At 52.2% G+C, this 27,399-nt stretch overlaps 1 protein-coding gene across 1 annotated transcript; it reads right to left on the reverse strand.

Annotated features, from left to right (window-relative positions):
- Positions 1 to 892: 892 nt before the first annotated feature.
- Positions 893 to 27,399, reverse strand: LOC308679389 (DNA-directed RNA polymerase II subunit RPB1-like). Its single transcript, XM_081347003.1, has 23 exons — positions 27,095 to 27,399; positions 25,712 to 25,844; positions 24,752 to 24,876; positions 23,136 to 23,346; positions 21,038 to 21,247; positions 20,100 to 20,268; positions 18,334 to 18,428; positions 16,052 to 16,255; positions 14,453 to 14,675; positions 13,667 to 13,850; positions 12,568 to 12,739; positions 11,056 to 11,161; positions 10,567 to 10,772; positions 9,214 to 9,438; positions 8,711 to 8,957; positions 8,511 to 8,611; positions 7,535 to 7,639; positions 7,226 to 7,408; positions 6,921 to 7,124; positions 5,077 to 5,263; positions 4,028 to 4,141; positions 3,043 to 3,192; positions 893 to 2,952 (listed from the first exon to the last, which is right to left on the reverse strand). Exons 1-23 carry the CDS (start codon positions 27,310 to 27,312, stop codon positions 1,817 to 1,819), a joined length of 4,908 nt encoding a protein of 1,635 aa, XP_081203129.1. The 5' UTR covers positions 27,313 to 27,399; the 3' UTR covers positions 893 to 1,816.

Below are 27,399 nucleotides of genomic sequence, written 5' to 3' on the forward strand. Positions count from 1 at the left end.
ACCGTGGCAAAAAAAGTTGTAAAGGTCATGTGATACCTCCGTTAATGACCGCCCTGCTTAACAATGAATTTTTCCAGTATTGGTGTTCCGAGGCAGCCTGATTTGCACCCTGTCTTAATGATCCCGGTAGCCTTGCGGCCTCAATTTTACGATGACACACACACACACAAAGTGAAACCGACCACAGAAACTATGAAAACTGAGCAAAATGGGAAATGAATATGGTTAGGTTCCTCCCCCATGGCAACTTTGGGTGGGGAATGCTGGCCCTTTTATGACTTGTGGACTTCAACTCCCAGAATTCCTCAGTCAGCGTGAAGGAACTGACCCTTTGATGACTTGTGGACTTCAACTCCCAGAATTCCTCGGCCGCGTGAGGGAACTATGACCCTTTGAGGACTTGTGGACTTCAACTCCGTCCACAAGTCCTCAAAGGGTCATAGTTCCCTCATGCGGCCGAGGAATTCTGGGAGTTGAAGTCCACAAGTCATCAAAGGGTCAGTTCCTTCATGCTGGCTGAGGAATTCTGGGAGTTGAAGTCCACAAGTCATGAAAAGGTCATAGTTCTCTCAGGCTGGCTGAGGAATTCTGGGAGTTGAAGTCCATAAGTGAGAAAACGGTCAGTTTCCTCACGCTGCCTGAGGAATTCTGGGAGTTGAAGCCCACAAGTCATGAAAAGGTCATAGTTCTCTCAGGCTGGCTGAGGAATTCTGGGAGTTGAAGTCCACAAGTCCTAAAAGGGCCTGAGTTCCCCACCTGTTTTAAGATGTCTCCTTTTTGAAATCGGTCGTAACTTCAAACAGCGACTAGTCGTAAGCTGAGGACGCCCTGTATTCTAAAATAGAAGCACCCCCCCATTTGCACAATTTAAAACTTCGGAATGGACACTCACCCTTATTAAAAAAGCTTTTATTCTTTTTTTTTGTCCAGAAAGTTACAGAAATTTCGCAGAGAGAGAGAGAAAAAAAGCAAGAATCTCAAAAAACACTCAACGAACAAAAGAACGTCACTTCGACTGCCTTGTTTCGCTCCTTTCCTTCCTCCGTTGCTGGGGGAAGCTTTAACTACTGCCCTCACATCGAAGCCTCTTGGCCCCCTCCCCACCCAGACCCCCACTCTCTTCCCCCACCCCCACCCCGCTAGCAGGAAAGAAGCAGAACCGGGAGGGAGGGGGGAGAATATTATTATTATTATTATTTTTAAACATGCTATGCAGGACTCAAAAAGAAAACTCAGCCGCAACCAGGCTCCGTTCCCCCCCTCCCCGAAAAAAAAGATTCAATTTAAAAACTAGGTCGGGGTGAGAATTTTGGGGTGCTGGAAAGACCCCCACCCCACCCCAGTCAAAGTGAAAACACAATGCACCAAAGTCAAGAAAACGTTTCAACAGAAATAAACCCCAACGATACACCGAGAACCCACCGTGGAGGGTCCAGCTGGACCATAGGGGAAAAAAAAGGGGGGGGTACTCAATACCAGGGGGTCAGTAGGAATTGGGGTAAACACCCCCCCCAGTTATCCCATCAGGTTTTGTGGGTTCATTAGGAAATCTACGCCATCGTTTTACAAGGTTGGCTGTTTTGTTTTTTTTGTTTCCTGAAAGGTGAAAAAGAACAGTCGAAAGGAAGAATCGGGGTCACGGAGAGGGGGGAGGTGCTGAAGTGAGACCCCCCCTCTAAAAATCTTGGGGTTTTCCTTTGGCAACCGGGCAGGTCAGCCCCCACCCCCCCACCCCAAATGTCCAGACTTCTCAACAGATTGTTGTCACCCCGCCGTCACACCCCAACTTTTCTCCGCCCGAACAGGCGCTCTTCCTTCAGTTTTCTTCGTCGCTGTCGTCTGGGCTGATGGCCGGGCTGGTGAGGCTGTAGGTCGGCGAGGTGGGGCTGTAGCCGGGGGAGGTCGGGGAGTAGGTGGAGCCCTTGGGGGAGGTGGGCGAGTAAGTCGGGGAGGTGGGGCTGTACTTGGGGGAGGTGGGCGAGTAGGTGGGCGAGGTCGGGCTGTATTTCGGCGACGTCGGGGTGTACACTGGCGACGTCGGCGAGTAGGTGGGGCTGGTCGGGCTGTATTTCGGGGTGGTCGGGCTGTAGGTGGGCGACGTCGGGCTGTACTTGGGGCTGGTTGGGCTGTACTTGGGGCTGGTCGGGGTGTATTCCGGAGAGCTGGGGCTGTAAGACGGGCTAGTTGGGGTGTACTTGGGGCTGGTTGGGCTGTAGCTGGGAGAGCTGGGGCTGTAGCTGGGCGAGGAAGGCGTGTAAGTGGGTGACTGCGGGGTGTAGCGGGGGCTGGAGGGGGAGTAGCTGGGCGAGGTGGGGCTGTAGGAAGGGCTGGTAGGGGAGTAACTGGGAGATGTCGGGCTGTAGTTCGGAGAGGTCGGGGTGTAATTAGGAGAGGTCGGGCTGTAGCTGGGCGAAGTCGGGCTGTAGCTGGGAGAGGTTGGGGTGTAGTTTGGAGAGGTTGGGCTGTAATTAGGGCTGGTGGGGCTGTAGCTGGGCGACGTCGGGCTGTAACTAGGGCTGGTGGGGCTGTAGCTGGGCGACGTCGGGCTGTAACTAGGGCTAGTCGGGCTGTAGCTGGGTGACGTCGGGCTGTAGCTGGGTGACGTCGGGCTGTAGCTGGGTGACGTCGGGCTGTAGCTGGGCGACGTCGGGCTGTAGCTGGGACTGGTTGGAGAATAACTAGGTGAAGTTGGGCTGTAGCTGGGGCTGGTCGGGCTGTAGCTGGGCGACGTCGGGCTATAGCTGGGGCTGGTCGGAGAGTAACTCGGGGAGGTGGGGCTGTAGCTGGGGCTGGTCGGGCTGTAATTTGGGCTTGTGGGAGAGTAGGAAGGAGAGGTGGGGCTGTAGGATGGGGAGGTGGGGCTGTAGCTGGGGCTTTGCGGGGTGTACACCCCAGGCGAGCGGGGCTCGTAGGCGGGAGAGGTTGGGGAGTAGCTGGGAGACATCGCACCGCCTGGAAAGGCAGAAGGAAACCGAGGGTTAATCCAGGATTCCACCCTCCGAGAACAACGGGAGGGCCTGCAGGACTGGGGTAGCCACCTACCTGGAGAGGGAATGTAGGGGCTGGAAGGCCCTGGAGAGCCGGGGGAGCCTGGGGTGGGCGACCAGGCGGGGGAATACCCGGGGCTGTAACCGCTGGCATCGGAAGCTGCGCTGGGGGAAAAACTGGCGGCCCCAGGGGTCATTCCGCTCCCTAAAAAGAGGAGGAAGGGAGAATTGCAGTTGAGAGAGAAACCAGCGCCCCCCTCCCTTTCTTCATTTCTCCTTCCTTTCATCCCTCCCTTCTCCTTCCTTCCCGTCTCCTTCCTTCCCTACCCATCTCTTTCCTTTCTTCCTTCCCCCCTCCCTTTCTCCTTCCTTTCATCCCTTCCCTTCTCCTTCCTTCCCATCTCTCCTTCCTCCCTCCCTCCCTCCCTTTCCATCTTCCTTCCTTCCTTCCTTCCTTCCTTCCTTCCTCCCTCCCTCCCCTCCACTTCCCCACCCTGCAGGGCTGGGAGCAGAGGCTGCATTAAACCCAGGAGCCCTTAATTGGAAATAAATTTAACGGAGACCGCCTGCGTTCTTCTTCTCCGCTCGCTCTGAGCATCCTACAAACTCTTTAACCGCTGGTGTTGGCAGCCGGGAAGCCCGCAAGGGCCGACCCACCCAGGGGGGGGGCTGGAGGGGGGGGAGCGTGCATATTTGAAGTGCACTTTAGATTAAGGGCTCTCGAGCTTCAACACACCCCCACAATGGGATTCTCCGATTACGAAGCCAAGATTTTGAAAAACGGGGAAAGAGCTCGGGGTGCAAAGTTCACCGAACCCATTTTTATGACAGAATCTGAGTTGTTGTTTTTTTCCTGCCGCCCCACAGATCCTGCCACAGGCGTATTTCCGTAATAAAAAAAAGCTGTCGGGGTTCGTGATCTCCGTGGGACCCATCGACGCCCCCACCTAAATCGACGAAAATCAGCCCGTCCGTACAAACCACCATCGAGGTAACCCACTTCGTCATAAACTGGGAAAGAGCGCTTTTTCGATACTTACCCACGCTGGGCGACCAGGCGCCGTAGGCTGGCGTGGCACCTTGGTTCCACGGGGTCGTGGCAGGGGACACCCCACCCATGGGGCTGGGCGCAGAGCCGAAGAACATGCCAGTAGCTGTAAGGGAAGGAAAGAGTGAGCGGGACCGGTGCCCCCGAGGAAGAGGCTGGAGCGGCGGAGATGCCGGATGCGAAAGGTGCACCCGGCTGGCCCCAGATGTGGAAGGCGTCCCCGAATGTTAAATGACAAGCTGTCTGGGGCTGGAGAATGAGCAAGGCCTTCCCCAACCCAGGGCCCTCCAGGTGGGTCAAATTTGATGCTGATGAACAGATTGCAGGCAGTCCTTGTCTTACAACGGTTCATTTAGCGACTGTTCAAAGTCACGTGGCACTGAAAAAAGGGACCAAGGACCGTTTTTCACACTTAAAACACCCGCTGCAGCCTCCCCGCAGTCAAGCGATCCAAATTCGGATGCCGGATTCGCCTTTGTGATGGCTGCAGCGTCCCTGGGGTCACGTCACTTTCCGACAAGCAAAGTCAACAGGGAAGCAGGATTCGCTTAACAGCCACGCGACTAACTTAGCAAATGCAGAGGTTCGCTTCACAACCGTGGCGAGAGAGGTCGTAAAACTCATTTAACAAACGCCTCATTTAACGACAGATGTTCCGGGCTCCTTTGTGGTCGGGGTGAGCGGAGGACTGCCTGTACAGCTCATCTGTGACGCGCCACCTTTCGTTTAGTGGCCGTTCAAAGTTTCAAAAGCAGCAAATAGTGATTTATGACCGGTCCTCGCACTTATGACCACAGAGACGTGGTCGGGACTGAGGTGCCTGGCGACCGGCACGTATTCACGTGATCCTCACTTGCAGCCTTCCCAGTCGGCTTCCAACAAGCAGCATCAACGGGGGAAGCCAGATGCACTTAAACGACCGTATGATTCACTTAACAACCATTGCTTGCTTAATGACGGTGGCAAAAAAGATCGCAAAATTGGGTCCCCTTCTCCGGACCACCACCCCCTGCTCCCCCAAGAGAGGCAGCCAGGACTTACGGCCCCCGACGCCCAGCCCGGTGATGTTGGTGGGGATCTCCATGCCGAATTTGCACTTTTCTGCATCCAACAGCAGGTCGAAGCAACCGGTGCCGGCCGGCGCCAGCTGGCCCAGCATGATGTTTTCCGAGACCCCTTTCATGGGGTCGCTCTCGCCGTGGGCGGCCGCCTCCATCAAGACGTCGACCTGGAGGAGGCAGGAGCAGCCCCATGGGTGGCACAGGGGCCAGAGGACCAGCACAGAGCACAGCTCTTGGTCCCAAGCCCCAGACATTTTGGGAGGGGGGCAACGGTCCCAGTTGGAAAGAGGGGGGGTGTCAAGCGAGGAATTAGCCTGGACTCACTACGTTGAAACAAGAGGGCCTGCCCCACAGAAGCCTTCCTATTCTCTTCCTCTTTGCTACCCCAGGCCTGCCCCACAGAAGCCTCTCCCTATTCTCCTCCCCCTTTCTCCCTCAGCCTGGCCTGCCCCACAGAAGCCTTCCTATTCTCTTTTCTTCATGAGGCCTGCCCTGCCCCACAGAAGCCTGTTATTCTCCCCTTTTCTCCCACAGGCCTGCCCTGCCCCACAGAAGCCTGTTATTCTCCCCTTTTCTCCCACAGGCCTGCCCTGCCCCACAGAAGCCTCTCCCTGTTCTCCTTCCCCTTTCTCCCTCAGCCTGGCCTGCCCCACAGAAGCCTTCCTATTCTTTTTTCTCCCTCAGGCCTGCCCTGCCCCACAGAAGCCTTCCTATTCTCTTTTCTCCTTCAGGCCTGCCCCACAGAAGCCTTCCTATTCTCTTTTCTTCATGAGGCCTGCCCTGCCCCACAGGAGCCTCTCCCTGTTCTCATCCCCCTTTCTCCCTCAGCCTGCCCTGCCCCACAGAAGCCTTCCTATTCTTTTTTCTCCCTCAGGCCTGCCCTGCCCCACAGAAGCCTCTCCCTATTCTCCTCTTTTCTCCATCAGGCCTGCCCTGCCCCACAGAAGCCTTCCTATTCTCTTTTCTTCATGAGGCCTGCCCTGCCCCACAGAAGCCTCTGTTATTCTCCCCTTCTCTTCCTCTTTGCTACCCCAGGCCTGCCCCACAGAAGCCTGTCCTTTCCTGCCTCCTTCTCTCCCTCAGGCCTGCCTGGCCCCACAGAAGCCTCTCCCTATTCTCCTCCCCCTTTCTCCCTCAGCCTGGCCTGCCCCACAGAAGCCTGTTATTCTCCCCTTTTCTCCCTCAGCCTGCCCTGCCCCACAGAAGCCTTCCTATTCTCTTGCTCTTTTCTGCCCCAGGCCTGCCCTGCCCTGCCCCACAGAAGCCTTCCTATTCTTTTTTCTCCCTCAGGCCTGCCCTGCCCCATAGAAGCCTCTCCCTATTCTCCTCTTTTCTCCTTCAGGCCTGCCCCACAGAAGCCTGTCCTTTCGTGCCCCCTTGTCTCCCTCAGGCCTGCCCCACAGAAGTCTCTCTCTTCTCCTCCCTATTGCCTTCTCCCTTTCCCGCCAAAACCGTTCCTATAATATCCTCTCCTCTGCTCCCCCATAAGTTCAACCGCTGCCCCGGCTGGGCCTATTCAACTGCGTGTGCCAATTCTGGGGTCTCCACCAAGCCCTGGCAGCCCCAGTTGACTCTGTTCCAGGCCCCTCTGGGGCTGCCACCGCTTCAACTATCCCCCCCCCCTGCTACACACTCAACATCTACTCCTACTAGTCTGCTTGTAGGCCCTGAGTTTGACATCCCTGCTTTAGAACCTTATCTGGTCTTCCCAGGCAGAAGCGGCAACGCTGGGAAGATTCTTGTATTAGGGGCTTAAAACAATAAAGTGGATTGCTTGAGCTCTACACAGGAGGGCCTGGTCGTTCGCGCCCTACACAAACTCACTGTCTCTTCGAAGGAGCACTTCATGAGCGGGCCCGTGTCCTGGCGGTTGACGCCGTGCCGCGTGATGGCCATCAAGTGCCCGCGACAGGTCATGGTGTCGCAGAGCAGGGCCAAGTGGCGATAGTTGACGTAGGAGCCGTCGAAGGAGATGACGTGGTACAGCTCCCGTTCAAGGGCCTTCCTCACCGCCTCAATTCCCAGCACCTGTAACGGAGGAAGATGGATTCTCCAGGTTGCCGCCTGGCACGCTCCAGGACCTTCTTTATCCCAACCCCAAGGAAACGCCACGCCGCTTCGGGGCTCACCGTGAAAATCTCCACGATATCGTTAGAGGTGGTGCGCACGGGGTCCACGTCTTTCTCACTCAGCACGCGCATGAGGCTCACGCCATCGGTTTCCAGGATCCATTCCTGGAGGGCTTTGAACTCGCCATCTTCAGTGATGATGATTTTCTTCTTGTTGTCGGTCTGGGGCAGGTGCATGTACACCTGAGGAAGGAGGAGGAGGAGCAGGCTGGTGAATTAACAACGTCAGTAACCCGGGTGGGACGGGGGAAAGATAAGGACATTTTTCGGGAGGGTTAGGAGCTGTAAGGACAGGCCTCCTGGCCTCACCTTGCTGATCTGCTCAATGCCTTGAAGGGTCATGTCCGTCAGCATGTTGGATTCGATGCAGCGCAGGAAAACGTCATCGTCCATCTTGTCCACCACCTCTTCCTCCTAAGCCACCAGAGAAGAAAGATCTCTCATGTACCACATACAGTATAAGGCAGGGGTCTCCAACCTTGACAACTTTGTGACTTGTGGACATGAACTCCCAGAATTCTGGGAGTTGAAGTCCACATGTCTTTAAGTTGCCAAGGTTGCAGACTCCTGGTGTAAGCGCAATGACAACCACTATGTAGGATAAACAGGCAGAAGACTAGCAGACCGCATCCATGAACACCAATTAGCACATGGGCAGACTTGACCATAGTTTCAATTGGGTAACTGACAGTATCCTAGACCGAGCCAAGTCCAAACACGCTAGGGAATTCCTGGAACTCAGACAAATTAGCCATCAACAGGCACATAGAGATAAACCACGTTTACACACCATTCAAGAGAGAGAATAAAAACTACAGCATGCAATGCAAGGACTGTGACAGCCACTCTGTAGGACAAACAGGCAGAAGACTAGCAAAGCACATCCATGAATACCAGTTGGAAGACACAATGAAGACACTCTCACAATGCATGGGTAGAGTCCACTATAGTTTCAACTGTGAGTATCCTAGACCAAGCTAAGGACCAAAATTCCTGGAAACCTGGTACCAGACTACATAGGATTGCTGGCACAACCATGGACTCAACCCTCATTGGTTGGTTGGTGGAACCATGGCTGTATTTGACTCAAGTCCACCTGCCCCACCCTGGCCCAGAGGTCACAGACCACGAACCCTGTCAGAAATGCATGAGCTGGCCAAAGCTACTCTCAAGATACCCAAGGGTATCTGCTTCCTTCAGTTGAACAAGACCCTGGCCATCGTACCCGTTTCCCATCAACTCCAATCCCCAGAGGTTTAATGGTAAGAGTGATTGCTTTCCCCACCTCTTGCATCTTGTTCTCATCACTGTTCATGATACGAATGCGCAGCACCAGCTTCTCAGCATTATCATCGTTGAAGATGCAGTTGAGGTCATCCCCAAAGCCTGCGGAACAAGAAGAAGAAGAAGAAAGGTTATCCAATGGGCTACCGGTGGACACGGGCAAAGGACAGAGCGAGCTCCGGCCGTCAATCCCTGACTCACCGGCATTGATCTTCTCGGCGATCTGCTCCATGGTGAGCTTGCGGTCCGTCATGTGCTTGCGGTCCAGCTCCACCCTCAGCAGCCAAGGGGAGATGCGGGTGACGTCAAAGTCGGGCATCTCGTAGTAGACGTTCACCCACTCCTGGTCCTCGGCCACCACAGTGTTCTGCGGGTTGGGGTCGTAGTAGATGGCCGTGTTGGCCGTCACCTTGCGAAGGGTGGTGTGCTCCAAGCGGCAGAGGATATCCTGGGATGGAGAAACGGGAAGACGCATCAACACTGGAAGCTACTTCCTTGCGGAGGGGTCTACCTCTAGGGTTTGCCCACCCATCTGCAGTTGGCCCTCAAGAGATGGAGGGAGAAAATGTCGGGGGCACAACCTACCACCTCCACCCTGAGTTAGGAGAAAGACCTCCAGCATGGGAGGGCAGGAACCTTCTGAGATGCCCTCATACTCCACAGCCAAGGCCAACTTTACCACCACCCCCTCTTCTCCTCCTCACCTTGGCCCTCTCAGCATCACGAGCGGACTGTCCCAGAAGGAAGACCGTCAGAGAAGGAGTCTTGGGCTTTTTGGAAATGTTGATCAGTTCCTTCAGCCGAGGCACCCCCAGGGTCACGTTTTTGGCCGAGACCCCAGCGTAGTGGAAAGTGTTGAGGGTCATCTGGGTAGCAGGTTCTCCCAGGGACTGGGCGGCCAAGGCCCCCACCATCTCACCAGGGTGAGCCTGTGGAAAAAGGAGAGCTGGGAATATTTCCTGGATTTGAGGCCGAGTGCGACGGCTCGTTAAGTTTGGAAAATGGGAGCTTGTATTCCCGCAGGAAGTCCTCGAGTTGCGGAGCCTGCCCGTTTGCGCACGGAATTGGTCGTGCGACCAACCCGATTTTATGATCCTTCTTGCAGCGGCTGTTAAGCAAACAAATAACTTGCTGTGGCTACGGTTTTCAATGAAACCGTTGTAAAACAAGTCACACGGCATCACGACAGGGCCGTGTAGTCACGTGACGGGGGAGCCAACGGGAGCTGTTGTAACTCCCCTCTTTTCAGATAGGCCGTGACTTCAAAAAGTCACTGAACGACGGGTCGTTGAGGACCTCCTGTATGTTTGATAAACAACTAACTTCCCACCAGAGGCTATTATCAGTCATCTGCTTCTCTGGGCATCCATCCCAAAGGTGGACTTCAGTTCCCAAAATCCCCAAGCAGCACAGCCATCAGATAGACCTCTGGGAGTTGAGGTCCACCCATCTGAAGGTCGCCTGAGTTAAGGGAAAGGCTGTTCAAGCTGCAGATAATGTTTTCCCAACGTGGCTTGCTTCAAACCCACATCAGGCCACCTTGGAGGAACGGAGTGACTGAAAAACGGAGAAGCTTCCTAACCCCTTGCGGATTGTGTTACAGGAAAGGGAGCCGAAGCCAAGAAGAAAATTATGAATCTTGGGCCCGTCCCAAGGAGATTCCGGCCATCTTCTGACCCCTATTAAAGCCAGGGCAAAATTTTCCACCCGAAAACGATCAGGCATGTGTTTACTTCCCATCGCGAAAAACCGAGCTGCAGCAGCAAGGAATTCTGGGCCGTTTTAGTGGTCCCAGAGGGCCACTCCTTGGCTAGGCTGAACGCCCCCCCCCCTCCGAAGGGAAACTCTGCCCCCCTCCCTCCCCAATTTCCACAGCTGCTCAAGATGGAAACCGGAAGGTGCAAAGGGAGAAGTTTTAAAGACTTTCGAGCGGAACTTAAAGGAGGAGGATCGCGGGAACTGAAAACGGCTCGGTTTCACATCTTCCTGCCTGCTTTTCGTTGGGCAGGTGACTTTCCTTTGTGTGGGCGTGCGGGTGTGTCTCAGTCGGCACTCACGATGGCCTGGTTGAACTTGGATTCGATTTCTCCCAGCAGCCAGTCAAAGGCTTCCCCGCTCAGCCGGAACTCCTCAATCATGCGACGGCTGCAGAGCGTGGAACGCAAGTGGATGTTGAAGAGCAAGGTGGCGTTTTCTTGGGCCTGCTTGCTCAGGGGGTCGTCGCCGTTCACAATCACCAGCTTCTTGCTCAGATCCTTCACGCCTGGGAGGAGAGGAAAGGAAGGAATTGATCCGTTTTTTTTTAATCCCATTTATATCCCGCCCTTCTCCGAAGATTCAGGGCGGCTTACAATTTAAAGCACAAATCAATGCTCCTGACCCCACTTGAATGACCTGCAGGCAAGGCCAGACCCCGATCCCCACAGCTCAGAAAAAACAGGGATGGGTCCTCTCAGATGCCCAGGCTCCAAAACTCCTCCCTATTCTGCCCAGGGAAGAAGCCTCGGTTTGCCCACCCCCCTCTTTCTCCCCCCCCCCCGACTCACCTTCCACCACCTTGATGGGATGCAGGTCAGAGGGGAGGCGGGTGTTGATGTGGAAAATTTTCTGGGCGTTCCAGATCATGCGCAGCAGGTTGCAAGGCAGGACCACCTGGGACAAGAGGGAGAGAGTCACCAGTTAGCGTCATTTTTATAACGCGAAACTTGGGAATCCCGCGCCGGGTTTCGATCGCCACGATGTAAAGAAGATGTTGAGACTCTGGAAAGAGGGCAGAGAAGAGCAACAAAGAGGATCAGGGGATCGGAGGCTTAAAACACATAAGGAACGGTTGCTGGAATCGGGGATGTCCGGTTTAACGAAGAGAAGGACGAGGGGGGACATGATAGCAGTTATTCCAGTATCTCAGGGACTGCCCCAAAGAAGAGGGAGTCAAGCTACTCTCCAAAGTGCCTGAAGGCAGGAGAAGCAGCAATGGATGGAAACTAGTCAAGGAGAGAAGCAGCCTGGAACTAAGGAGAAACTTCCGGACAGTGAGGACAATTAAACAGTGGAACTACCTGCCTCCAGAAGCTGTGAATGCTCCAACGCTGGAGGTTTTTAAGAAGAGACTGGACAGCCCTTTGTCTGAAATGGGACGGGGTTTCCTGCCTGAGCAGGGGGGTTGGACTAGATGACCTCCAAGGTCACTTTCAACTCTTATTATTCTGTTATCCTTCCTTCCTCCCTTCTCCATCACTGGATGTCTTTAAGAAGAGACTGGACAGCCCTTTGTCTGAAATGGTACAGGGTTTCCTACCTGAGCAGGGGGCCTGGACTACATGACCTCCAAGGTCCCTTTCAACTCTATTCTTCTTCCTTCCTTCCTTCCTTCCTTCCTTCCTTCCTTCCTCCCTCCCTTCCTCCCTCCCTTCTCCAACACTGTGTAAGTCTTTAAGAAGAGACTGGACAGCCCTTTGTCTGAAATGGTACTTATAGGGTTTCCTGCCTGAGTAGGGGTTTGGATTAGATGACCTCCAAGGTACCTTCCAACATCATCATCATCATCATCATTATTATTGTTATTATTATCTATCTCTCCCTACGTCTATCGCTATTATCTAGCTATATCTCCCCATCTATCTGTCTATATCTATTATCTATCTCTATCTATCTATCTAACCCGCCTCCAGAAGCGGTGAATGCTCCAACACTGTGTAAGTTTTTAAGAAGAGACTGGACAGCCATTTGTCTGAAATGGGATAGGGTCTCCTGCCTGAGCAGGGGGGGGGGGTTGGACTAGAGGACCTCCGAGGCCCCTTTCCCACTATTCGTTACTCTAATTAAACACCCGTCCCCGGCATCCCGTGGGACCGCGATGCTCCTCCTCCTCCTCTGACGCTTCCAAACGGACGCCCCACACGGCAGGGGGAGTGGGCTTTTCCCTCAAGTCGTGTGAATGGGGAGCACGGCGTGGCCAAACCCAGCCCGCCTCTTCTCGTGGCTGCCCATCACGGGCCACGCGGGGGGGGGGAGAGGGCGCCCCTGTTTCCCGGAGGGGTGGGGGGCAGGTGCCTCACCTTGCTGTCCCCCGTGGGGAAGATGACCCTGAGCACCTCCCGGTCCTCCTTCATCTTCTCAAACTCCCTCTCCAGCTCGTTCTGGATGTGGGCGTTGCTCAGGATGTCCTTCACCATCTCCTCCTGCAGGGTGCGGCGCAGAGCCCGCTCGTTGGCGTAGTCGAACTTGAACCTGGGCAGAGGGAAGCCCGAGGAGGATGCCTCAAATGGCAAGGGGGATGGGGTGGGGGTGACGGGGGGGTGTCCTGGTTCGGGAAGGGGTTGGACTAGACCAGGGGTAGGCAACCTCGGCTCTTTTATGACTCATGGACTTCAACTCCCAGAATTCCTGAGCCAGCTTGGCTGGCTCAGGAATTCTGGGAGTTGAAGTCCATGAGTCATAAAAGAGCCGAGGTTGCCTACCCCTGGACTAGACGACCTCTTGAGGTCCCTTCCTGGCTCTCGTTGCAGGCAGCCCGCAACCCGAACCCCCCGAAATTGTGCGTTGCGGAAGGGAGACGTTCGCTCAAGCGAGCCTTGAGCCCACTTTGCGACCTCTCTTGCCGCCATCGTTAAGCGAATCGCCCGCAGCCGTTTTTCAGTTAGCAACGCAGAGGTTGGGTGGATCTGGACTCCGCCTCAACTTTGCTTGTCGGAAGGTAGCCAAAAGGGGCAAAAATCGAGTGACCCCCCCTCCCCTCCGGGACGCTGCGACCGTCATAGGTACGAGTCAGTCGCCAAGCGTCCGAATTTTGATCACCTGACCACGAGGTTGCAAGTCTGGAGAACTGGCCCCAGGTGGCTTTTTTTCAGTGATGTTGCTGTAAGCCGAGGACTGCCTGTGTCCTATTATTCTGTTGTTTGAGGGGACTCCACGGCCGCTTAGCCGTTCCCAACTGTGGTTTCCCAATCGTGGCCATTTTAAGATGGGGTGGGCTTCCCTCACAGGGTTGTCGTGGGGGAAAGTAGGAGTGGAAAGGATTCCTGGATCTGCTGGGATCGTTTACAGGAACAAATCCCGAGCAGCTTTCCTGGAATGGCAAACCAACCCAAGAGCCCCACCCCCCTCCAACAAGGCCAGCCAACTGGGCCAGGGCGCTGAGTGCGAAGGAGGACTCACTTCTTCTCAAAGGCTTTGTTGGAAGGCTTGAGCGTGGCCAGGTTCTGGAACTCGACGCTCTCCCCGGCCAGTCCATCCTCGCCGTAACGCAGCTGCACCACCTGGTTGATGGAGTTGCGGACAGTGGCATCGTATTTCACCATGACCGACTCCATGGACTTGATCAGCCGGCGCTGGATGTAACCTGGTTAAGAAGCGGAGGAGCTCAGCATAACACAACCAGCGAGTTGGAAGGGACCTCGGAGGTCTTCTAGTCCAGCCCCCTGCTCGGGCAGGAGAGCCAATGGAATTTCAAAAAGAAGCTTGTTTTTTTAAAAAAAACTCCAGCGATGGAGCACCCGCAATTTCTGGGGGCAAGCTGTTCCACTGGTTAATGAACAGAATAACACAGTTGTAAGGGACCTTGGAGGTCTTCTAGTCCAGCCCCCTGCTTGAGCAGCAGACCCTATGCAATTTCAAACAAATGGTTGTTTTTTAAAAAAAAAAAAAAACTCCAGCGATGGAGCACCCACAATTTCTGGTGGCAAGCTGTTCCGCTGGTTAATCGTTCACGCTGTCTGGAAATTGGTCGCTTCTCTCTTTGGTCAGTTTCCATCCTTGTGCTGCCTTCGGGTGCTTTGGAGAATAATAGGTGGAAACACCCCCCCCTCATCTTTGGGGCCACCCACCTACCCACCCACCCCCAAATATTGAAACGTTGAAGAGTCCAGGGCAGCTCCCAAATTTGAGACTTCCTGCTCGTCACACTTTGTGACCTGAAGCCAGCCCAACCCACATCCGACTCACCCGTTTCGGCAGTCTTGACGGCCGTGTCGATCAGCCCTTCTCGGCCCCCCATGGCGTGGAAGAAGAACTCGGTGGGGGTCAGGCCGGCCAGGTAGGAATTCTCCACGAAGCCCCTGCTCTCCGGCCCGTAGTCGTCCTTGATGAAGTGGGGCAGCGTGCGATGCTTGAAGCCGAAGGGGATGCGTTTTCCTTCCACGTTCTGCTGCCCCACCACCGCGATGACCTGGGGTGGGGGGGGGGGCAGGAGGAGAACAGCCCGGTCAGGTGAGATTTCTGGGGAACCATACCTCCCCAAGCCTCAAGTTTAATATCCTGCCTTTATTATATTTATTATTATTATTATTATTATGACTACATAGCTTTTATTCATTAAACGTGAACCTCAGTCAACTGAACACTCAAATTGACTGGAACTAACGGTGGTGGCTCAGTGGGTTAGGACGCTGAGCTTGTCGATTGGAAGGTCGGCAGTTTGGCGGGTCGAATCCCGAGCGCTGCGTAACAGAGTGAGCGCCTGTTACTCGTCCCAGCTTCTGCCAACCTAGCAGTTCGAAAACACGTAAAAATGCAAGTAGAAAAATAGGGACCACTACGGTGGGAAGGTAACAGCGTTCCGTGTGCTTTGGCGTCTAGTCATGCCGGCCACATGACCATGGAGACGTCCTCGGACAAGCGCTGGCTCTTCGGCTTTGAAACGGAGATGAGCACCGGCCCCTAGAGTCGGAAACGACTAGCACGCATGTGCGGGGGAAACTTTACCTTTACTTTTAACGGTTGACATGGGTTGCTGCCGGCATCCTAGGTATCAACCAGGTATCTAAGATGTTCCGAGTATTATTATTATTATTATTATATATATAAAACTTTTATTCATAAAACATGAAACTCAGTCAACTGAAAACTCAAATTGATGATAATAATAATAATAATAATAATAATAATAATAATAATAATAATAATAATAATAATGATAATAATAATAATATTTTATAAATAAGGATGAACATATCCAATGCTCCTTTTTCCTATTTTCCCCAAAACAAGTCCTGTCAGGTGATTTGAACTGAGAGAGGGACTGGCCCAAAGTCACCCAGCTGGCTTTCGGGCCTAAGGTGGGACTAGAACTCACCGTCAATTGGCCCAAAGTCACCCAGCCGGCTTTCAGGCATAAGGCGGGACTAGAACTCTCTGTCTCCTAGTGACTGGCCCAAAGTCACCCAGCCGGCTTTCGGGCCTAAGGCAGGACTAGAACTCACTGTCGCCTGGTGATTGGCCCAAAGTCACCCAGCTGGCTTTCGTGCCTAAGGCGGGACTAGAACTCACCATCGCCTGGTGATTGACCCAGTCACCCAGCCGGCTTTCGGGCCTAAGGCGGGACTAGAACTCACCATCGCCTGGTGATTGGCCCAAAGTCACCCAGCCGGCTTTTATGTCTTAAGGCGGGACTAGATCTCCTTGTCCCAGACTTTCTAGTCTGGTGCGTCAAGCACGAGACCCAACTGGCTCTCGAAATGGATCGCCCGAAGAGGTAACTTGAACCCTGGACCCTCGGATGCTCCAGCGGCTGAGCTACCCAGAGCGGGGCGAGGTGGGTCCTACCTGGGAGATGTTGATTTTGGAGCCTTTGGCCCCCGAGACCACCATGGACTTGAAGTTGTTGTATTCGGAGAGGGACTTCTGGGCCGAGGAGCCCGTCTTGTCTCGGGCATCGTTCAGGATGCGGTTGACCTGGTTCTCAAAGGTCTGGCGCAGGGTGTTGCCCGGCGTGGGCTCCAGCTCGTTGTTGTGGGCCTTCTCGATGACCTGGAGAAGGGGAGGGGAGGGAGGGCGGGGGTTCAAGGCCGGGCCAGGGACACAGGCCTGGCTTTTCAAGACTGACCCCCCTCCCTCCCCATCTTTATTCCTTCCTCCCCCCCTTTCCATGTATCTCCTTCCTTCCTTCCTCCCTTCCCATCTCTATTCCTTTTTTCCTTCCTCCCTCCCTCCCCCCTCCCTTCTTCCCATCTTTATTCCTTCCTTCCCCTTTCCATGTGTCTCTTCCCTTCCGCCCGCCTTCCCCTCTTCCTTCCCTTCCCTTCCTTCCTCCCCCCTTCCTTCTTCCTATTTTTATTCCTTCCTTCCCCTTTCCATGTATCTCCTCCCTTCCTTCCCCTTCCCATCTATTCCTTTCCTTCTCTTCCTCCCTCCCTCCTTCCCATCTCTATTCCTTTCTTTCCCTTCCTCCCTCCCCCTCCCTCCTTCTTCCCATCTTTATTCCTTCCTTTCCCTCCTTCCTTCCTTCTTCCTATTTTTATTCCTTCCTCCCCCCCCTTTCCATCTATCTCCTCTCTCTTCTTTCCCTTCCTCCCTCCCTCCTTCCCATCTCTATTCCTCCCCTTTCCCTGTATCTCCTTCCTTCTTTTCTTTCCTTCTTTTTAAAACAGCCCCCTCCCTCGCAGAGGGAGAGGTTTGTCCCCCACCCCTCCTTTCAACCTCCTCAAAATTTCCCCCAGGCACAGTCTGCCATTCTCTACTGGAGATTTCCTCACTATTCTGATTTTAACTTCTCAGGACAATTTATCCCGGTTTTTAAACTTTTTCAAAGGCAACATCAGGTTTTTGGAGACGGGTCCGGCTTCCTGCGGTCTCAAGGCCCAAGTAATAAGAGAAGGGAACATTTGTAGCTCCGGGCCGAACTGAGGGGTCCTCGGTGCTCTCTCAACAGCTGGCTGCTTTTCTCGCAGACGTTTCGTGACCCAAGTAAGTAGCGTCATCAGCGCTAGAAGGGAGTGAGGTTAACCAGCATTGCTGTTCCCTAGTTGGGTCCTTTAGGCTTTGGCAGATGATGCCACTCTAGTGGCAGAAAGTGAAGAAGAACTAAAGAGCCTCGTGTTGCGGGTGAAGGAGAGTGCAAAAGTTGGCTTGAAACTCAACATTAAGAAAACCAAGATCATGGCATCCGGCCCTCTCAATTCCTGGCCAATAGATGGGGAAGAAATGGAGGTAGGGACAGATTTTATTTTCCTGGGCTCCAAGATCACCGCAGACGGGGACTGTAGCCAAGAAATTAAAAGACGCTTGCTCCTGTGGAGGAAAGCCATGGCAAATCTAGACAGCACACTAAAAAGCAGAGACATCACCCTGTCAACAAAAGTGCGTATAGTCAAGGCTATGGTCTTCCCAGTTGCAATGTATGGCAGTGAAAGCTGGACCATAAGAAAGGCTGAGCGCCAAAGAATTGAGGCCTTTGAACTCTGGTGCTGGAGAAGACTCCTGCGAGTCCCTTGGACTGCAAGGCGATCAAACCGGTCAGTCCTAGAGGAGATCAACCCTGACTGCTCTTTAGATGGCCAGATCCTGAAGCTGAAACTCAAATACTTTGTCCCCCTAATGAGAAGGAAGGACTCACTGGAGAAGAGCCTAATGCTGGGAAAGGCTGAGGGCAAGAGAAGAAGGGGACGACAGAGAAGGAGGTGGCTGGATGGAGTCCCTGAAGCAGGAGGCATGAGCCTAAATGGACTCCAGAAGATGGTGAAGGACAGGAAGTCCTGGAGGAACGTGGTCCATGGGGTCACGATGGGTCGGACACGACTTCGCAACTAACAACAACAGTTGGGTCCTAAAATGGCTGCAAACAACCGACTCAGCTCAGACAGTGCCAAGGACCCAACGGTGCTCCTCTTCCTCCCCTCCGCAAACCTCACCCCCTTCCAGAATTGATGACGTTACCTAGTTGGGTCACGAAACGTCTGCAAGGAAACCAGCCGGATGAGAGAGCACGAAGGACCCCCACAAGGAACAAAGCTTTCCCTTTGCAAGGGGACCCGGCACCCGGGTCCCGGCATCCAACCCACCTCTTATCAGCCTCCCAGATCCGGGGGTCTTCGCAGCTTGCCCCCTACCTCAATCACATCCTGTTTGGCTTTCTTGATAGTGTTCTGGATGTCCTGGTAGGTCTTGGCATCAGCGATGGAGTCCCCAATGCCAATGGTGTGTCCTAGGAAAGGAGAGGAGCGGTCATTTGCAGGCCGGCCGGAAAAAAACAACCACCCCAACGAGCATTCGCCTCCCTTAAGCGCTGTTGGGTCCTTGGCACAGCCTGAGCTGGGTTGTTTATTTGCGTACATTTTATGACCCAACTAGATAGATAGATAGATAGATAAATAGATAGATAGATAGATAGATAGATAGATAGATAGATAGATAGATAGATAGATAGATAGATAGATAGATATAGACAGACACAGACAGACAGACAGACAGACAGATAGATAGATAGATAGATAGATAGATAGATAGATAGATAGATAGATAGATAGACAGATATAAAGAGAGAGAGAGAAGAGAGAGAGATAGCATTAGATGTTAGGTTGGTAGGTAGATGGATAGGCAGATAAATAGGTAGGTAGAGATTGAATTAGACAGACAGACAGATGGATAGATGAGACAGACAGACAGACAGACAGATAGATAGATAGATAGATAGATAGATAGATAGATAGATAGATAGATAGATAGATAGATAGATAGATAGATAGATATAAAGAGAGAGAGAGAAGAGAGAGATAGCATTAGATGTTAGGTTGGTAGGTAGATGGATAGGCAGATAAATAGGTAGGTAGAGATTGAATTAGACAGACAGATAGATGAGATAGATAGATAGATAGATAGATAGATAGATAGATAGATAGATAGATAGATAGATAGATAGATAGATAGATAGATAGATAGATAGATAGATAGATAGAAACAATTAGAGAGAGGGAGATAGCATTAGATGTTAGGTAGGTAGATGGATAGGCAGATAGATAAATAGGTAGAGATTGAATTAGAATTAGACAGACAAAAACAGACAGACAGACATGATGGATAGATCACACACACACACACACACACACACACACACACACACACACAGAGCGATAGCATTAGATGTTAGGTAGGCAGATGGATAGGCAGATAAATAGGTAAGTAGAGATTGAATTAGACGACAGACAGGATGGTTAAATGAGACAGATATAAAGAAAGAGAGATGAGAGAGATATACAGCATTAGAAGTTAGGTAGGTAGACGGATAGGCAGACAGGTAAGTAGAGATTGAAAGAATTAGACGGCAGATGATGGATACATGAGACATAAAGATAGAGAGAGAGCATTAGGTAGGTAGGTATATGGATAGGTGGATAGGCAGATGAATAGATAGGTAGAGGTTGAATTAGAATTAGACGACAAAGACAGAGATGATGGATAGATGAGACAAATATTAAAGATAGATAGATAGATAGATAGATAGATAGATAGATAGATAGATAGATAGATAGATAGATAGATAGATAGATAGATAGATAAATAAAATAGATATAGGTACATATATAATATAGATAACATAGATACATAGATAGACGATAGATACATAGATAATAAGGGATAAGATACAGATACATAGATAGATAAGATAGATGATACATAGATACATAGATAGATAGATAAAATGTCTTTGGATTCTCAGCAAAATATCCCATGTGATACAAAGATGGCCCCCCTTAACACCCCCCCCCTGGTGACGTGAGCACAGCCAAAAGCAGCAGCCCTCTTTTCCCAGGAATGCCCGGGACGCTTCCCCAAATGCTTGGGGCGGGGGTGGGGGGGAAGTGCCAGCCACCCTCACCTTCGATCAGCAGCCAGTTGTTGATGACCGTCTGGATGTTGCTGTAGAAGAGGCGGGTGACGTCGTGGCCCATCTCCAGGTAGGAGATGTGGACCAGGGAGCCAGCCGAGGTGCCCAGGGATTTCTTGCACAAGATGCCCATGATCAGCTCTCCGTTCTCCACAATGACCTGGGGGTTGGGAGTGGTTTGGAGCCAAGTCTTGCCCTCCATCCAAAGGCTGCAGGATGGCGGGCTGAGGCGACATCCCCTCCGCCCCAAGCTACGTTCCCAGCAGGGCTACCCCAAAAACCAGTTCACCAGCCATCCCAAAGGTGCTTTTTCAGGAGGCAACTGGACTTTCTTCGTTTTTTTCTTTGAAGAGGTTTCGCTTCTCTTCCCGGAAGGTTCCTCAGGTTCTGACCGAATGGTGGGTTTGCCTGTGTCCTCTTGGGTCACCTGAGTGGTGCAAATGGGTGTGGGAGCCTTCTGCCTGCAGGATGTTTTTTCTGCCCCTGTCCCTGTAGCTCCACACCCATTTGTACTGCTCAGGTGAGTCTGAGGACACAGGTAAACCTCCAGGTGGCCTCAACGGCTCTCTAAAAGAAGGCAAAGGAGCAGCTGTCTGCAAGGAGGATAAATCTTTCCACTCTCCCCCCACCATCCAGTCAGAACCTGAGGAAGCTTCTGGGATGAGAAGCAAAACCTCTTCAAAGAAAAAAACAAACAACAGGAAAATCCAGTTCCCTCCTGGAAAAAAAAACCCCACTCCGGGGACAACCTTGACTTGGAGGACGGAGAATAATCCCCCGCAGACATTTTACCCTCCAGCCATCCTCCATCAACCCTGGTGGGGCCAAGCGCTTCCAAGAGGTTGGGGTTTTTTTGTAGATTTTTTTCACCATTGGAAAGACGTGCACACCCACCCCCCCACCCCCCGGTTCCCAGCAATCGGGCCTACCTTGGTGTCTCCCGGAGAGATGTGCTTGTACGGGCCGCTGTCTTCGTCGTCCGGATGGGTGCTGTGAGTCCGGACGCAGTTGATGTGTCCCGGAATGATCAAGGAGAAGATCTGCTTGCCGGTCCAGAGCGGACGAGGTTTGAGGATGGCCGGTTGGGGCACTTTACCATCCCAGGTGGACAGGAACATCAGCAGGTTCATCACTTCTCCCTGGGAAGGAAAGGGGGGTGGGTGGGGTGGGGTGGGGGGAGTTAGGGGCAGGAAGGGAGAAGCAGACCAGGGTCAGAATCCACGTCCTCCTGTCTTCCACGCTAACTCTGAGGCAGAGGTGGGCAACTTGGACGACCTGCGGGACTTCCAACGGCCAGAATTCCCGAGCCGGCAAGGTTGAACGGTCCTTAAAGGAACGCGCCAACGCTGCTAACCTCGGATGGTCTTGCTCCGACAACCGATGGAGATGCAGACATTTTCCTTCTAGTGTTTTTACTCTTTAAAAAGTTACGAGCAGGGATGGCGAACCTTTGAGAGACCGAGTGCCCAAACTGCAACCCAAAACCCACTTACGTACCATCGGGTGGGCGTGGCCCATTGGGTGGGCGTTGGCTGCGGCGGTAACGGCAGACTGGGCGGGACTAAAAAGTTCAATCAATTCCAACTTTGAGAGATTTCCCCCCCCCCGCGAGAAGTTGAAACTGATTGATCGATTGAAACTTTTTGGGTTTTTGGCACACGGCGGCGGAGGCCTAAAGCAAAAAGGTTTTATAAAACCCAGCTGAAGGCCTAGGACTGGGGCGACGGCATGCGTGCCCACAGAGAGGGCTTCACGAGCCACCTGTGGCACACGTGCCATAGGTTCACCACCACGGAGTTAGATGATACTGGGGGTGGGGGGGGGAGAGGAATGTGCATGAGAGTTTAGCTAGACATAACCATGCTGGACCTAGCGTGAGAACCAAGGTTATTGAAATAAGAGATGATAGGAAACGGCGGGCTGGAGAACTGGAGGGAGAGAATGTGATTTATGACTGTTAATTATTAGAGGAGGGAATGGCGCTAGATCAGGGGTGTCAAACTCAATTTTATTGAGGGCCACATAAGCATTGCGGTTGCCCTCGGGGGGGGCGGGGGGGTATGGCCAGGGTGGGCGCGGCCTACTGGGTGGGCGCAGCTGGAGTGCGTATGGCCTACTGGGTGGGCATGGCCAGCTCTACATCATTGGCATCAAGGGTGCCTATGGGGGCCTGGGCAGGAGTGGGACAGATCTGGGGGTCTCTGGCAGAAGGAGGGTCTCTGGGCCAGGGCCAAGGCAGCAGGGACCATTCCCTCACTGTTTCCAGGATGGCTTCGGGGGCCACATGAAACCACTTCGTGGGCCGGATCTGGCCCCCGGGCCTTGTGTTTGACATGTCTGCGCTAGATAGTATGTGATCCGATTTTGGCTTCACCTATGTACATGCCGATGCTCTGCTACTCGAATAAAGATTCTTTAAGGAAAACAATGCCTCAAAGTCCTTTGAAGAGTTTCATCTGTCGGAAGCAGGACAGAATGGTTTTCAACACGTAGTTGCCCCCCCTCTGCTCCAGCTCCCGTTCAAACGCACCAGTCCTTAACACGGGCAGTCTTCGACTTACAAGGTTTTTTTTTTAGGGACCGTCCCAAGTTACTGGAAAAAAAGGGACTCGGGACGGTTTTTTTTTCATTCTTACAACAGGTCCCGGGATCAAAATTCAGAGGCTCGGCAACCGACTCGTCTTTACGACGGTCGCAGCGTCCCGGGATTCCCCTTTTCGCAACCTTCCGACCGGCGAAGTCAACGGGGAAGCCGGATCCACTTCGCCGCCAGGGAACTTTAACTTAATCGCTACAGCCATTTGCTTTAAAAAAAAATGGAGGCGAGCAAGGTCGCAAAACGGGGCAAGATTTACTTTAACAACCTGTCTGGCTTAGCGAGCGAAATCTGGGGCTCCGCTGACCCGTCCGTAAGTCACTGGGCCTTATGTCGTAAGTCGAAGACTGTCTGTAAATTGAGGAAAGAGTAACCAGGGTTTCCTTTCGCTCAAGAAACGGGTGGGGGGGGGGAAACAGAGGGACCCTTACCCTCTCCAAGAAGACGTCTCTCTTGGTGAACTTGCGGACGGCCGTCAGCGTGTCCTGCACGATGCCCATGACGGGCCTGTTGGACTGAGGCGTGACGATCATCCGGGGGACCATGGCCAGCTCCTGGATCTCCGCCCGGGTCTCCAGCGACTGGGGCAGGTGGAGGTTCATCTCGTCGCCGTCAAAGTCGGCGTTGTAGGGGGTGGTGACGCTGAGGGGGCAAAAGAAGAGCGTCCGTCAGGATAGGGGGAAGCCAGGGGTTTGGCCCGTTTGCAAAGACGAGGCCGCGGGAGGAGGAGAGCCAAGCCGGATGGGAGCCAGCTCTGGAGGAAGGGTCTGGGGGTGACAAGGTGGCCTTGCACAACGCGGAGGTGAAAGGTTATGACTCCCATCCCGGTCGATCCTTGCAAAAAGACACACGGCCCAAGCGGTGCTGCGTCTTAACACTGAACTCGGAGGTCCCGGGTGCTCTCCGAGCTGGGCGGTTTCCTTGCAGATGTTTCATGACCCAACTAGGGGACATTGTGAAGGAAGGAAGGAAGGAAGGAAGGAAGGAAGGAAGGAAGGAAGGAAGGAAGGAAGGAAGGAAGGAAAGAAAGAAAGAAAGAAAGAAAGAAAGAAAGAAAGAAAGAAAGAAAGAAAGAAAGAAAGAAAGAAAGAAAGAAAGAAAGAAGGAAGGAAGGAAGGAAGGAAGGAAGGAAGGAAGGAAGGAAGGAAGGAAAGAAAGAAAGAAAGAAAGAAAGAGACTGACTGACTGTGGGGTCCTTGGTGCTCTCTGAGCTGGGTGGTTTCCTTGCAGATGTTTCATGACCCAACTAGGGGACATCGTCAGGGAAGGAAGGAAGGAAGGAAGGAAGGAAGGAAGGAAGGAAGGAAAGAAAGAAAGAAAGAAAGAAAGAAAGAAAGAAAGAAAGAAAGAAAGAAAGAAAGAAAGAAAGGAAGGAAGGAAGGACTGACTGTGGGGTCCTTGGTGCTCTCTGAGCTGGGCGGTTTCCTTGCAGACGTTTCACGACCCGACTAGGTAGCATTATCAGGGCTAAATGGGGGATTAGGGTTTTTGCCCAGTTTCTATACAGAGATTTCCCCTTGGTGGGAGTTTTCTGTAGTAAACTTTACTCCACTCCAGGAAATGCCAATTCAGACAATCAAACAATACCGTGTATCCCTGAAAATAAGACTTCGTTTCTTTTTCTTTCTTTTTCTCTTTCTTTCTTCCCTTCCTTCTTTCTTTTTCTTTGTCTTTCTTTTATCTATCTATCTATCTATCTATCTATCTATCTATCTATCTATCTATCTACCTACCTACCTACCTACCTACCTACCTACCTATCTATCTATCTATCTATCTATCATCTGCCTCCAAATAGGCACGAAAACTAGCTGGTTGACTTTGGGCCCCATCACCAGGAGGCAGCGAGTTCTAGTCCTGCCTTAGGCACAAAAACCTCTCTCTCCCTGCCTCCCTCCCTCCCTCCCTCCCTCCCTCCCTCTCTGCTACCTGGAGTCATCGTAAGAACAATGGTGGGACACAAAGAGGTGCATAAACGCAAATAAATAAGATTCTCCTCTGAAAACGGCTGAGAAGGGAAGGAAGCGGAGCGGTTCACAAGGCCAACCTGAGATTCAGCCGGAATGTGGACCAGGGCAGGATACGGACTCGGTGGCCCATCATGGACATTTTGTGCAGTGTGGGTTGCCGGTTAAAAATGACGATGTCCCCGTCGCACATGTGTCGCTCCACCTGGGAAGGAAGCTCAGCGGTTGAGCCGGAAAGACGGAGGGAGAGAGAAATCCACAGGGCAAATGCAGGGCAAAGGACCCCCCCACACACACACCACCAAAAAAATAATAAAATAAAATAAAACCCACCCCAACGCTGTGCTTGATCGGCCAAAGGAAGCGAAAGGACAAGACAAACTTAACCATTTGCCAAGGTTTGCAGAACGTTGTGGGTTTGTTTTTTTTGTCCTTCTTTAAAAAGGGTGCGTACACGTAGTCCTCGGCTTACGACCGTTCGGTTAGTAACTGTTCAAAGTTACAAGAAGCGACTTATGACCGGTCCCCCATACTTATGACCGACACGGCATCCCTACTACGGTCGTGGGATCCAAATTTAGGTGCTTTGGCACAACCGGCATGTATTCACACATCGGTTGCAGCGTCCCAGGAGGGTGGGGGGTGGGGGGGCCAGGCTGCATGATCCCCACTCATGACCTCCCCAGGTAGCTTCCCATAAGCAGAGTCAACGGGGCAAGCTGGATCTGCTTAACGACTGCGTCGTTCACCGCGGCGATTCGCTTAACCGCCTTGGCAAAAAAAAAAGGAAGGTCGTAAAACAGGAGCGCGACTCCCTTTGGCTTGTTTAGCAAACAGAAACTCGGTCATTAAACCGAGGACTACCTGTAGCCTTTTGTACAATCCCGCGCTGCCTAAGCAGAGTTTAAGATCCGTCCCTCCCGTTTCCTTGGGCGCCGTTACCTCGGTTCACCCCAAAGGACCTGGGAGTTAGGGACACCCCCCCTCTGCCCCACTGGGACCAGTCCCGTTCCCCCCCCCATTTTCCCAGCAGGACGAACCTTGTACCCGATCTGCAAGTGGAGATCGCTGGACTTGGGGTGGAAGCGGAGATCAATCCTGTCCCCATTGTGCCGGATGATGTACTTGGCTCCGGGATACTGACTGTTCCCTCGGCTCACCAGCTCCTGCAGCCTGGGGGGAGGGGGGTGTTTGTTAAAGGGGGGGGCATCTTCGTATCACATGGGATATTTTGCTGAGAATCCAAAGACATTTTATCTATCTATCTATCTATCTATCTATCTATCTATCTATCTATCTATCTATCTATCTATCTATCTATCTATATCTATCCGTCTATCTATCTATCTATCATCTATCTATCTATCTATCTATCTATCTATCTATCTATCTATCTATCTATCTATCTTTTATATATCTATCTTATATCTATCTTTATATCTGTCTCATCTATCCATCATGTCTTTGTCATCTAATTCTAATTCAAGCTCTACCTACCTATTCATCTGCCTATCCACCTATCCATCTACCTACCTAATACTCTCTCTGTCTCATGTATCCATCATCTGCCGTCTAATTCTTTCAATCTCTACTTACCTGTCTGCCTATCCATCTACCTAACATCTAATGCTGTATCTCTCTCATCTTTCTTCATATCTGTCTCATTTATCCATCCTGTCTGTCGTCTAATTCTAATTCAATCTCTACCTATTTATCTGCCTATCCATGTACCTAACATCTAATGCTATCTCTCTCTCTGTGTGTGATCTATCCATCATCTGTCTGTTTTTGCCCGTCTAATTCTAATTCAATCTCTACCTATTTATCTATCTGCCTATCCATCTACCTACCTAACATCTAATGCTGTGTGTGTGTGTGTGTGTGATCTATCCATCCTCTGTCTGTTTTTGTCCATCTAATTCTAATTCAATCTGTACCTATTTATCTATCTGCCTATCCATCTACCTACCTAATATCTAATGCTATCTGTGTGTGTGTGTGTGTGTGTGTGTGTGTGTGAGATCTATCCATCCTGTCTGTTTTTGTCCGTCTAATTCTAATTCAATCTCTATTTATCTATCTGCCTATCCATCTACCTACCTAACATCTAATGCTATCTCTCATCCATCTCTCATCTATCTATCTCTACATCTACATCTACGTATCTATATCTATGTATCTATATGTATATGTGTATATATCTATATATGTATGTAAGTATATATACATCTCTCTCTCTGTTTCATCTATCCATCCTCTGTCTGTCTGTCTGTCTGTCTCTCTCTTTCTGTCTAATTCTAATTAGACGGTCAAAGAGACAGCCAAGACCAGCAAGAGCCGCTCTGTGTGTGTGTGTGTGTGTGTGTGTGTGTGTTTGTGTGTGTCTTGGGGGGGCATCCCCGGCCTTGAGACTCGGCCCTCACCTGTCAATGTTGAAAGGCGCCACGATCTCCGCAAAGGTCATGTTGGCGGCGATGGAGCGGGGCACGCCCACCTGGTCGATGGAGAGGTTGGGGTCCGGGGTGATGACCGTCCGGGCGGAGAAGTCCACTCGCTTGCCCATTAGGTTCCCCCGGACTCGGCCTTCCTTCCCCTTCAGACGCTGCTTCAAGGACTTCAGAGGCCGGCCGGATTTTTGCATCGCCTGCAAGGGGGGGGGAAGGGGCGAAGGCAAGCGCGGGGATCAGGACCCTCTCGGCACGCCGAGAAGTTTAAAAAAAGAAAAAAA

Source organism: Vipera berus, assembly GCF_964194415.1.
Source record: "Vipera berus genome assembly, contig: HAP1_SCAFFOLD_377, whole genome shotgun sequence".
Classification (NCBI taxonomy): domain Eukaryota; kingdom Metazoa; phylum Chordata; class Lepidosauria; order Squamata; family Viperidae; genus Vipera; species Vipera berus.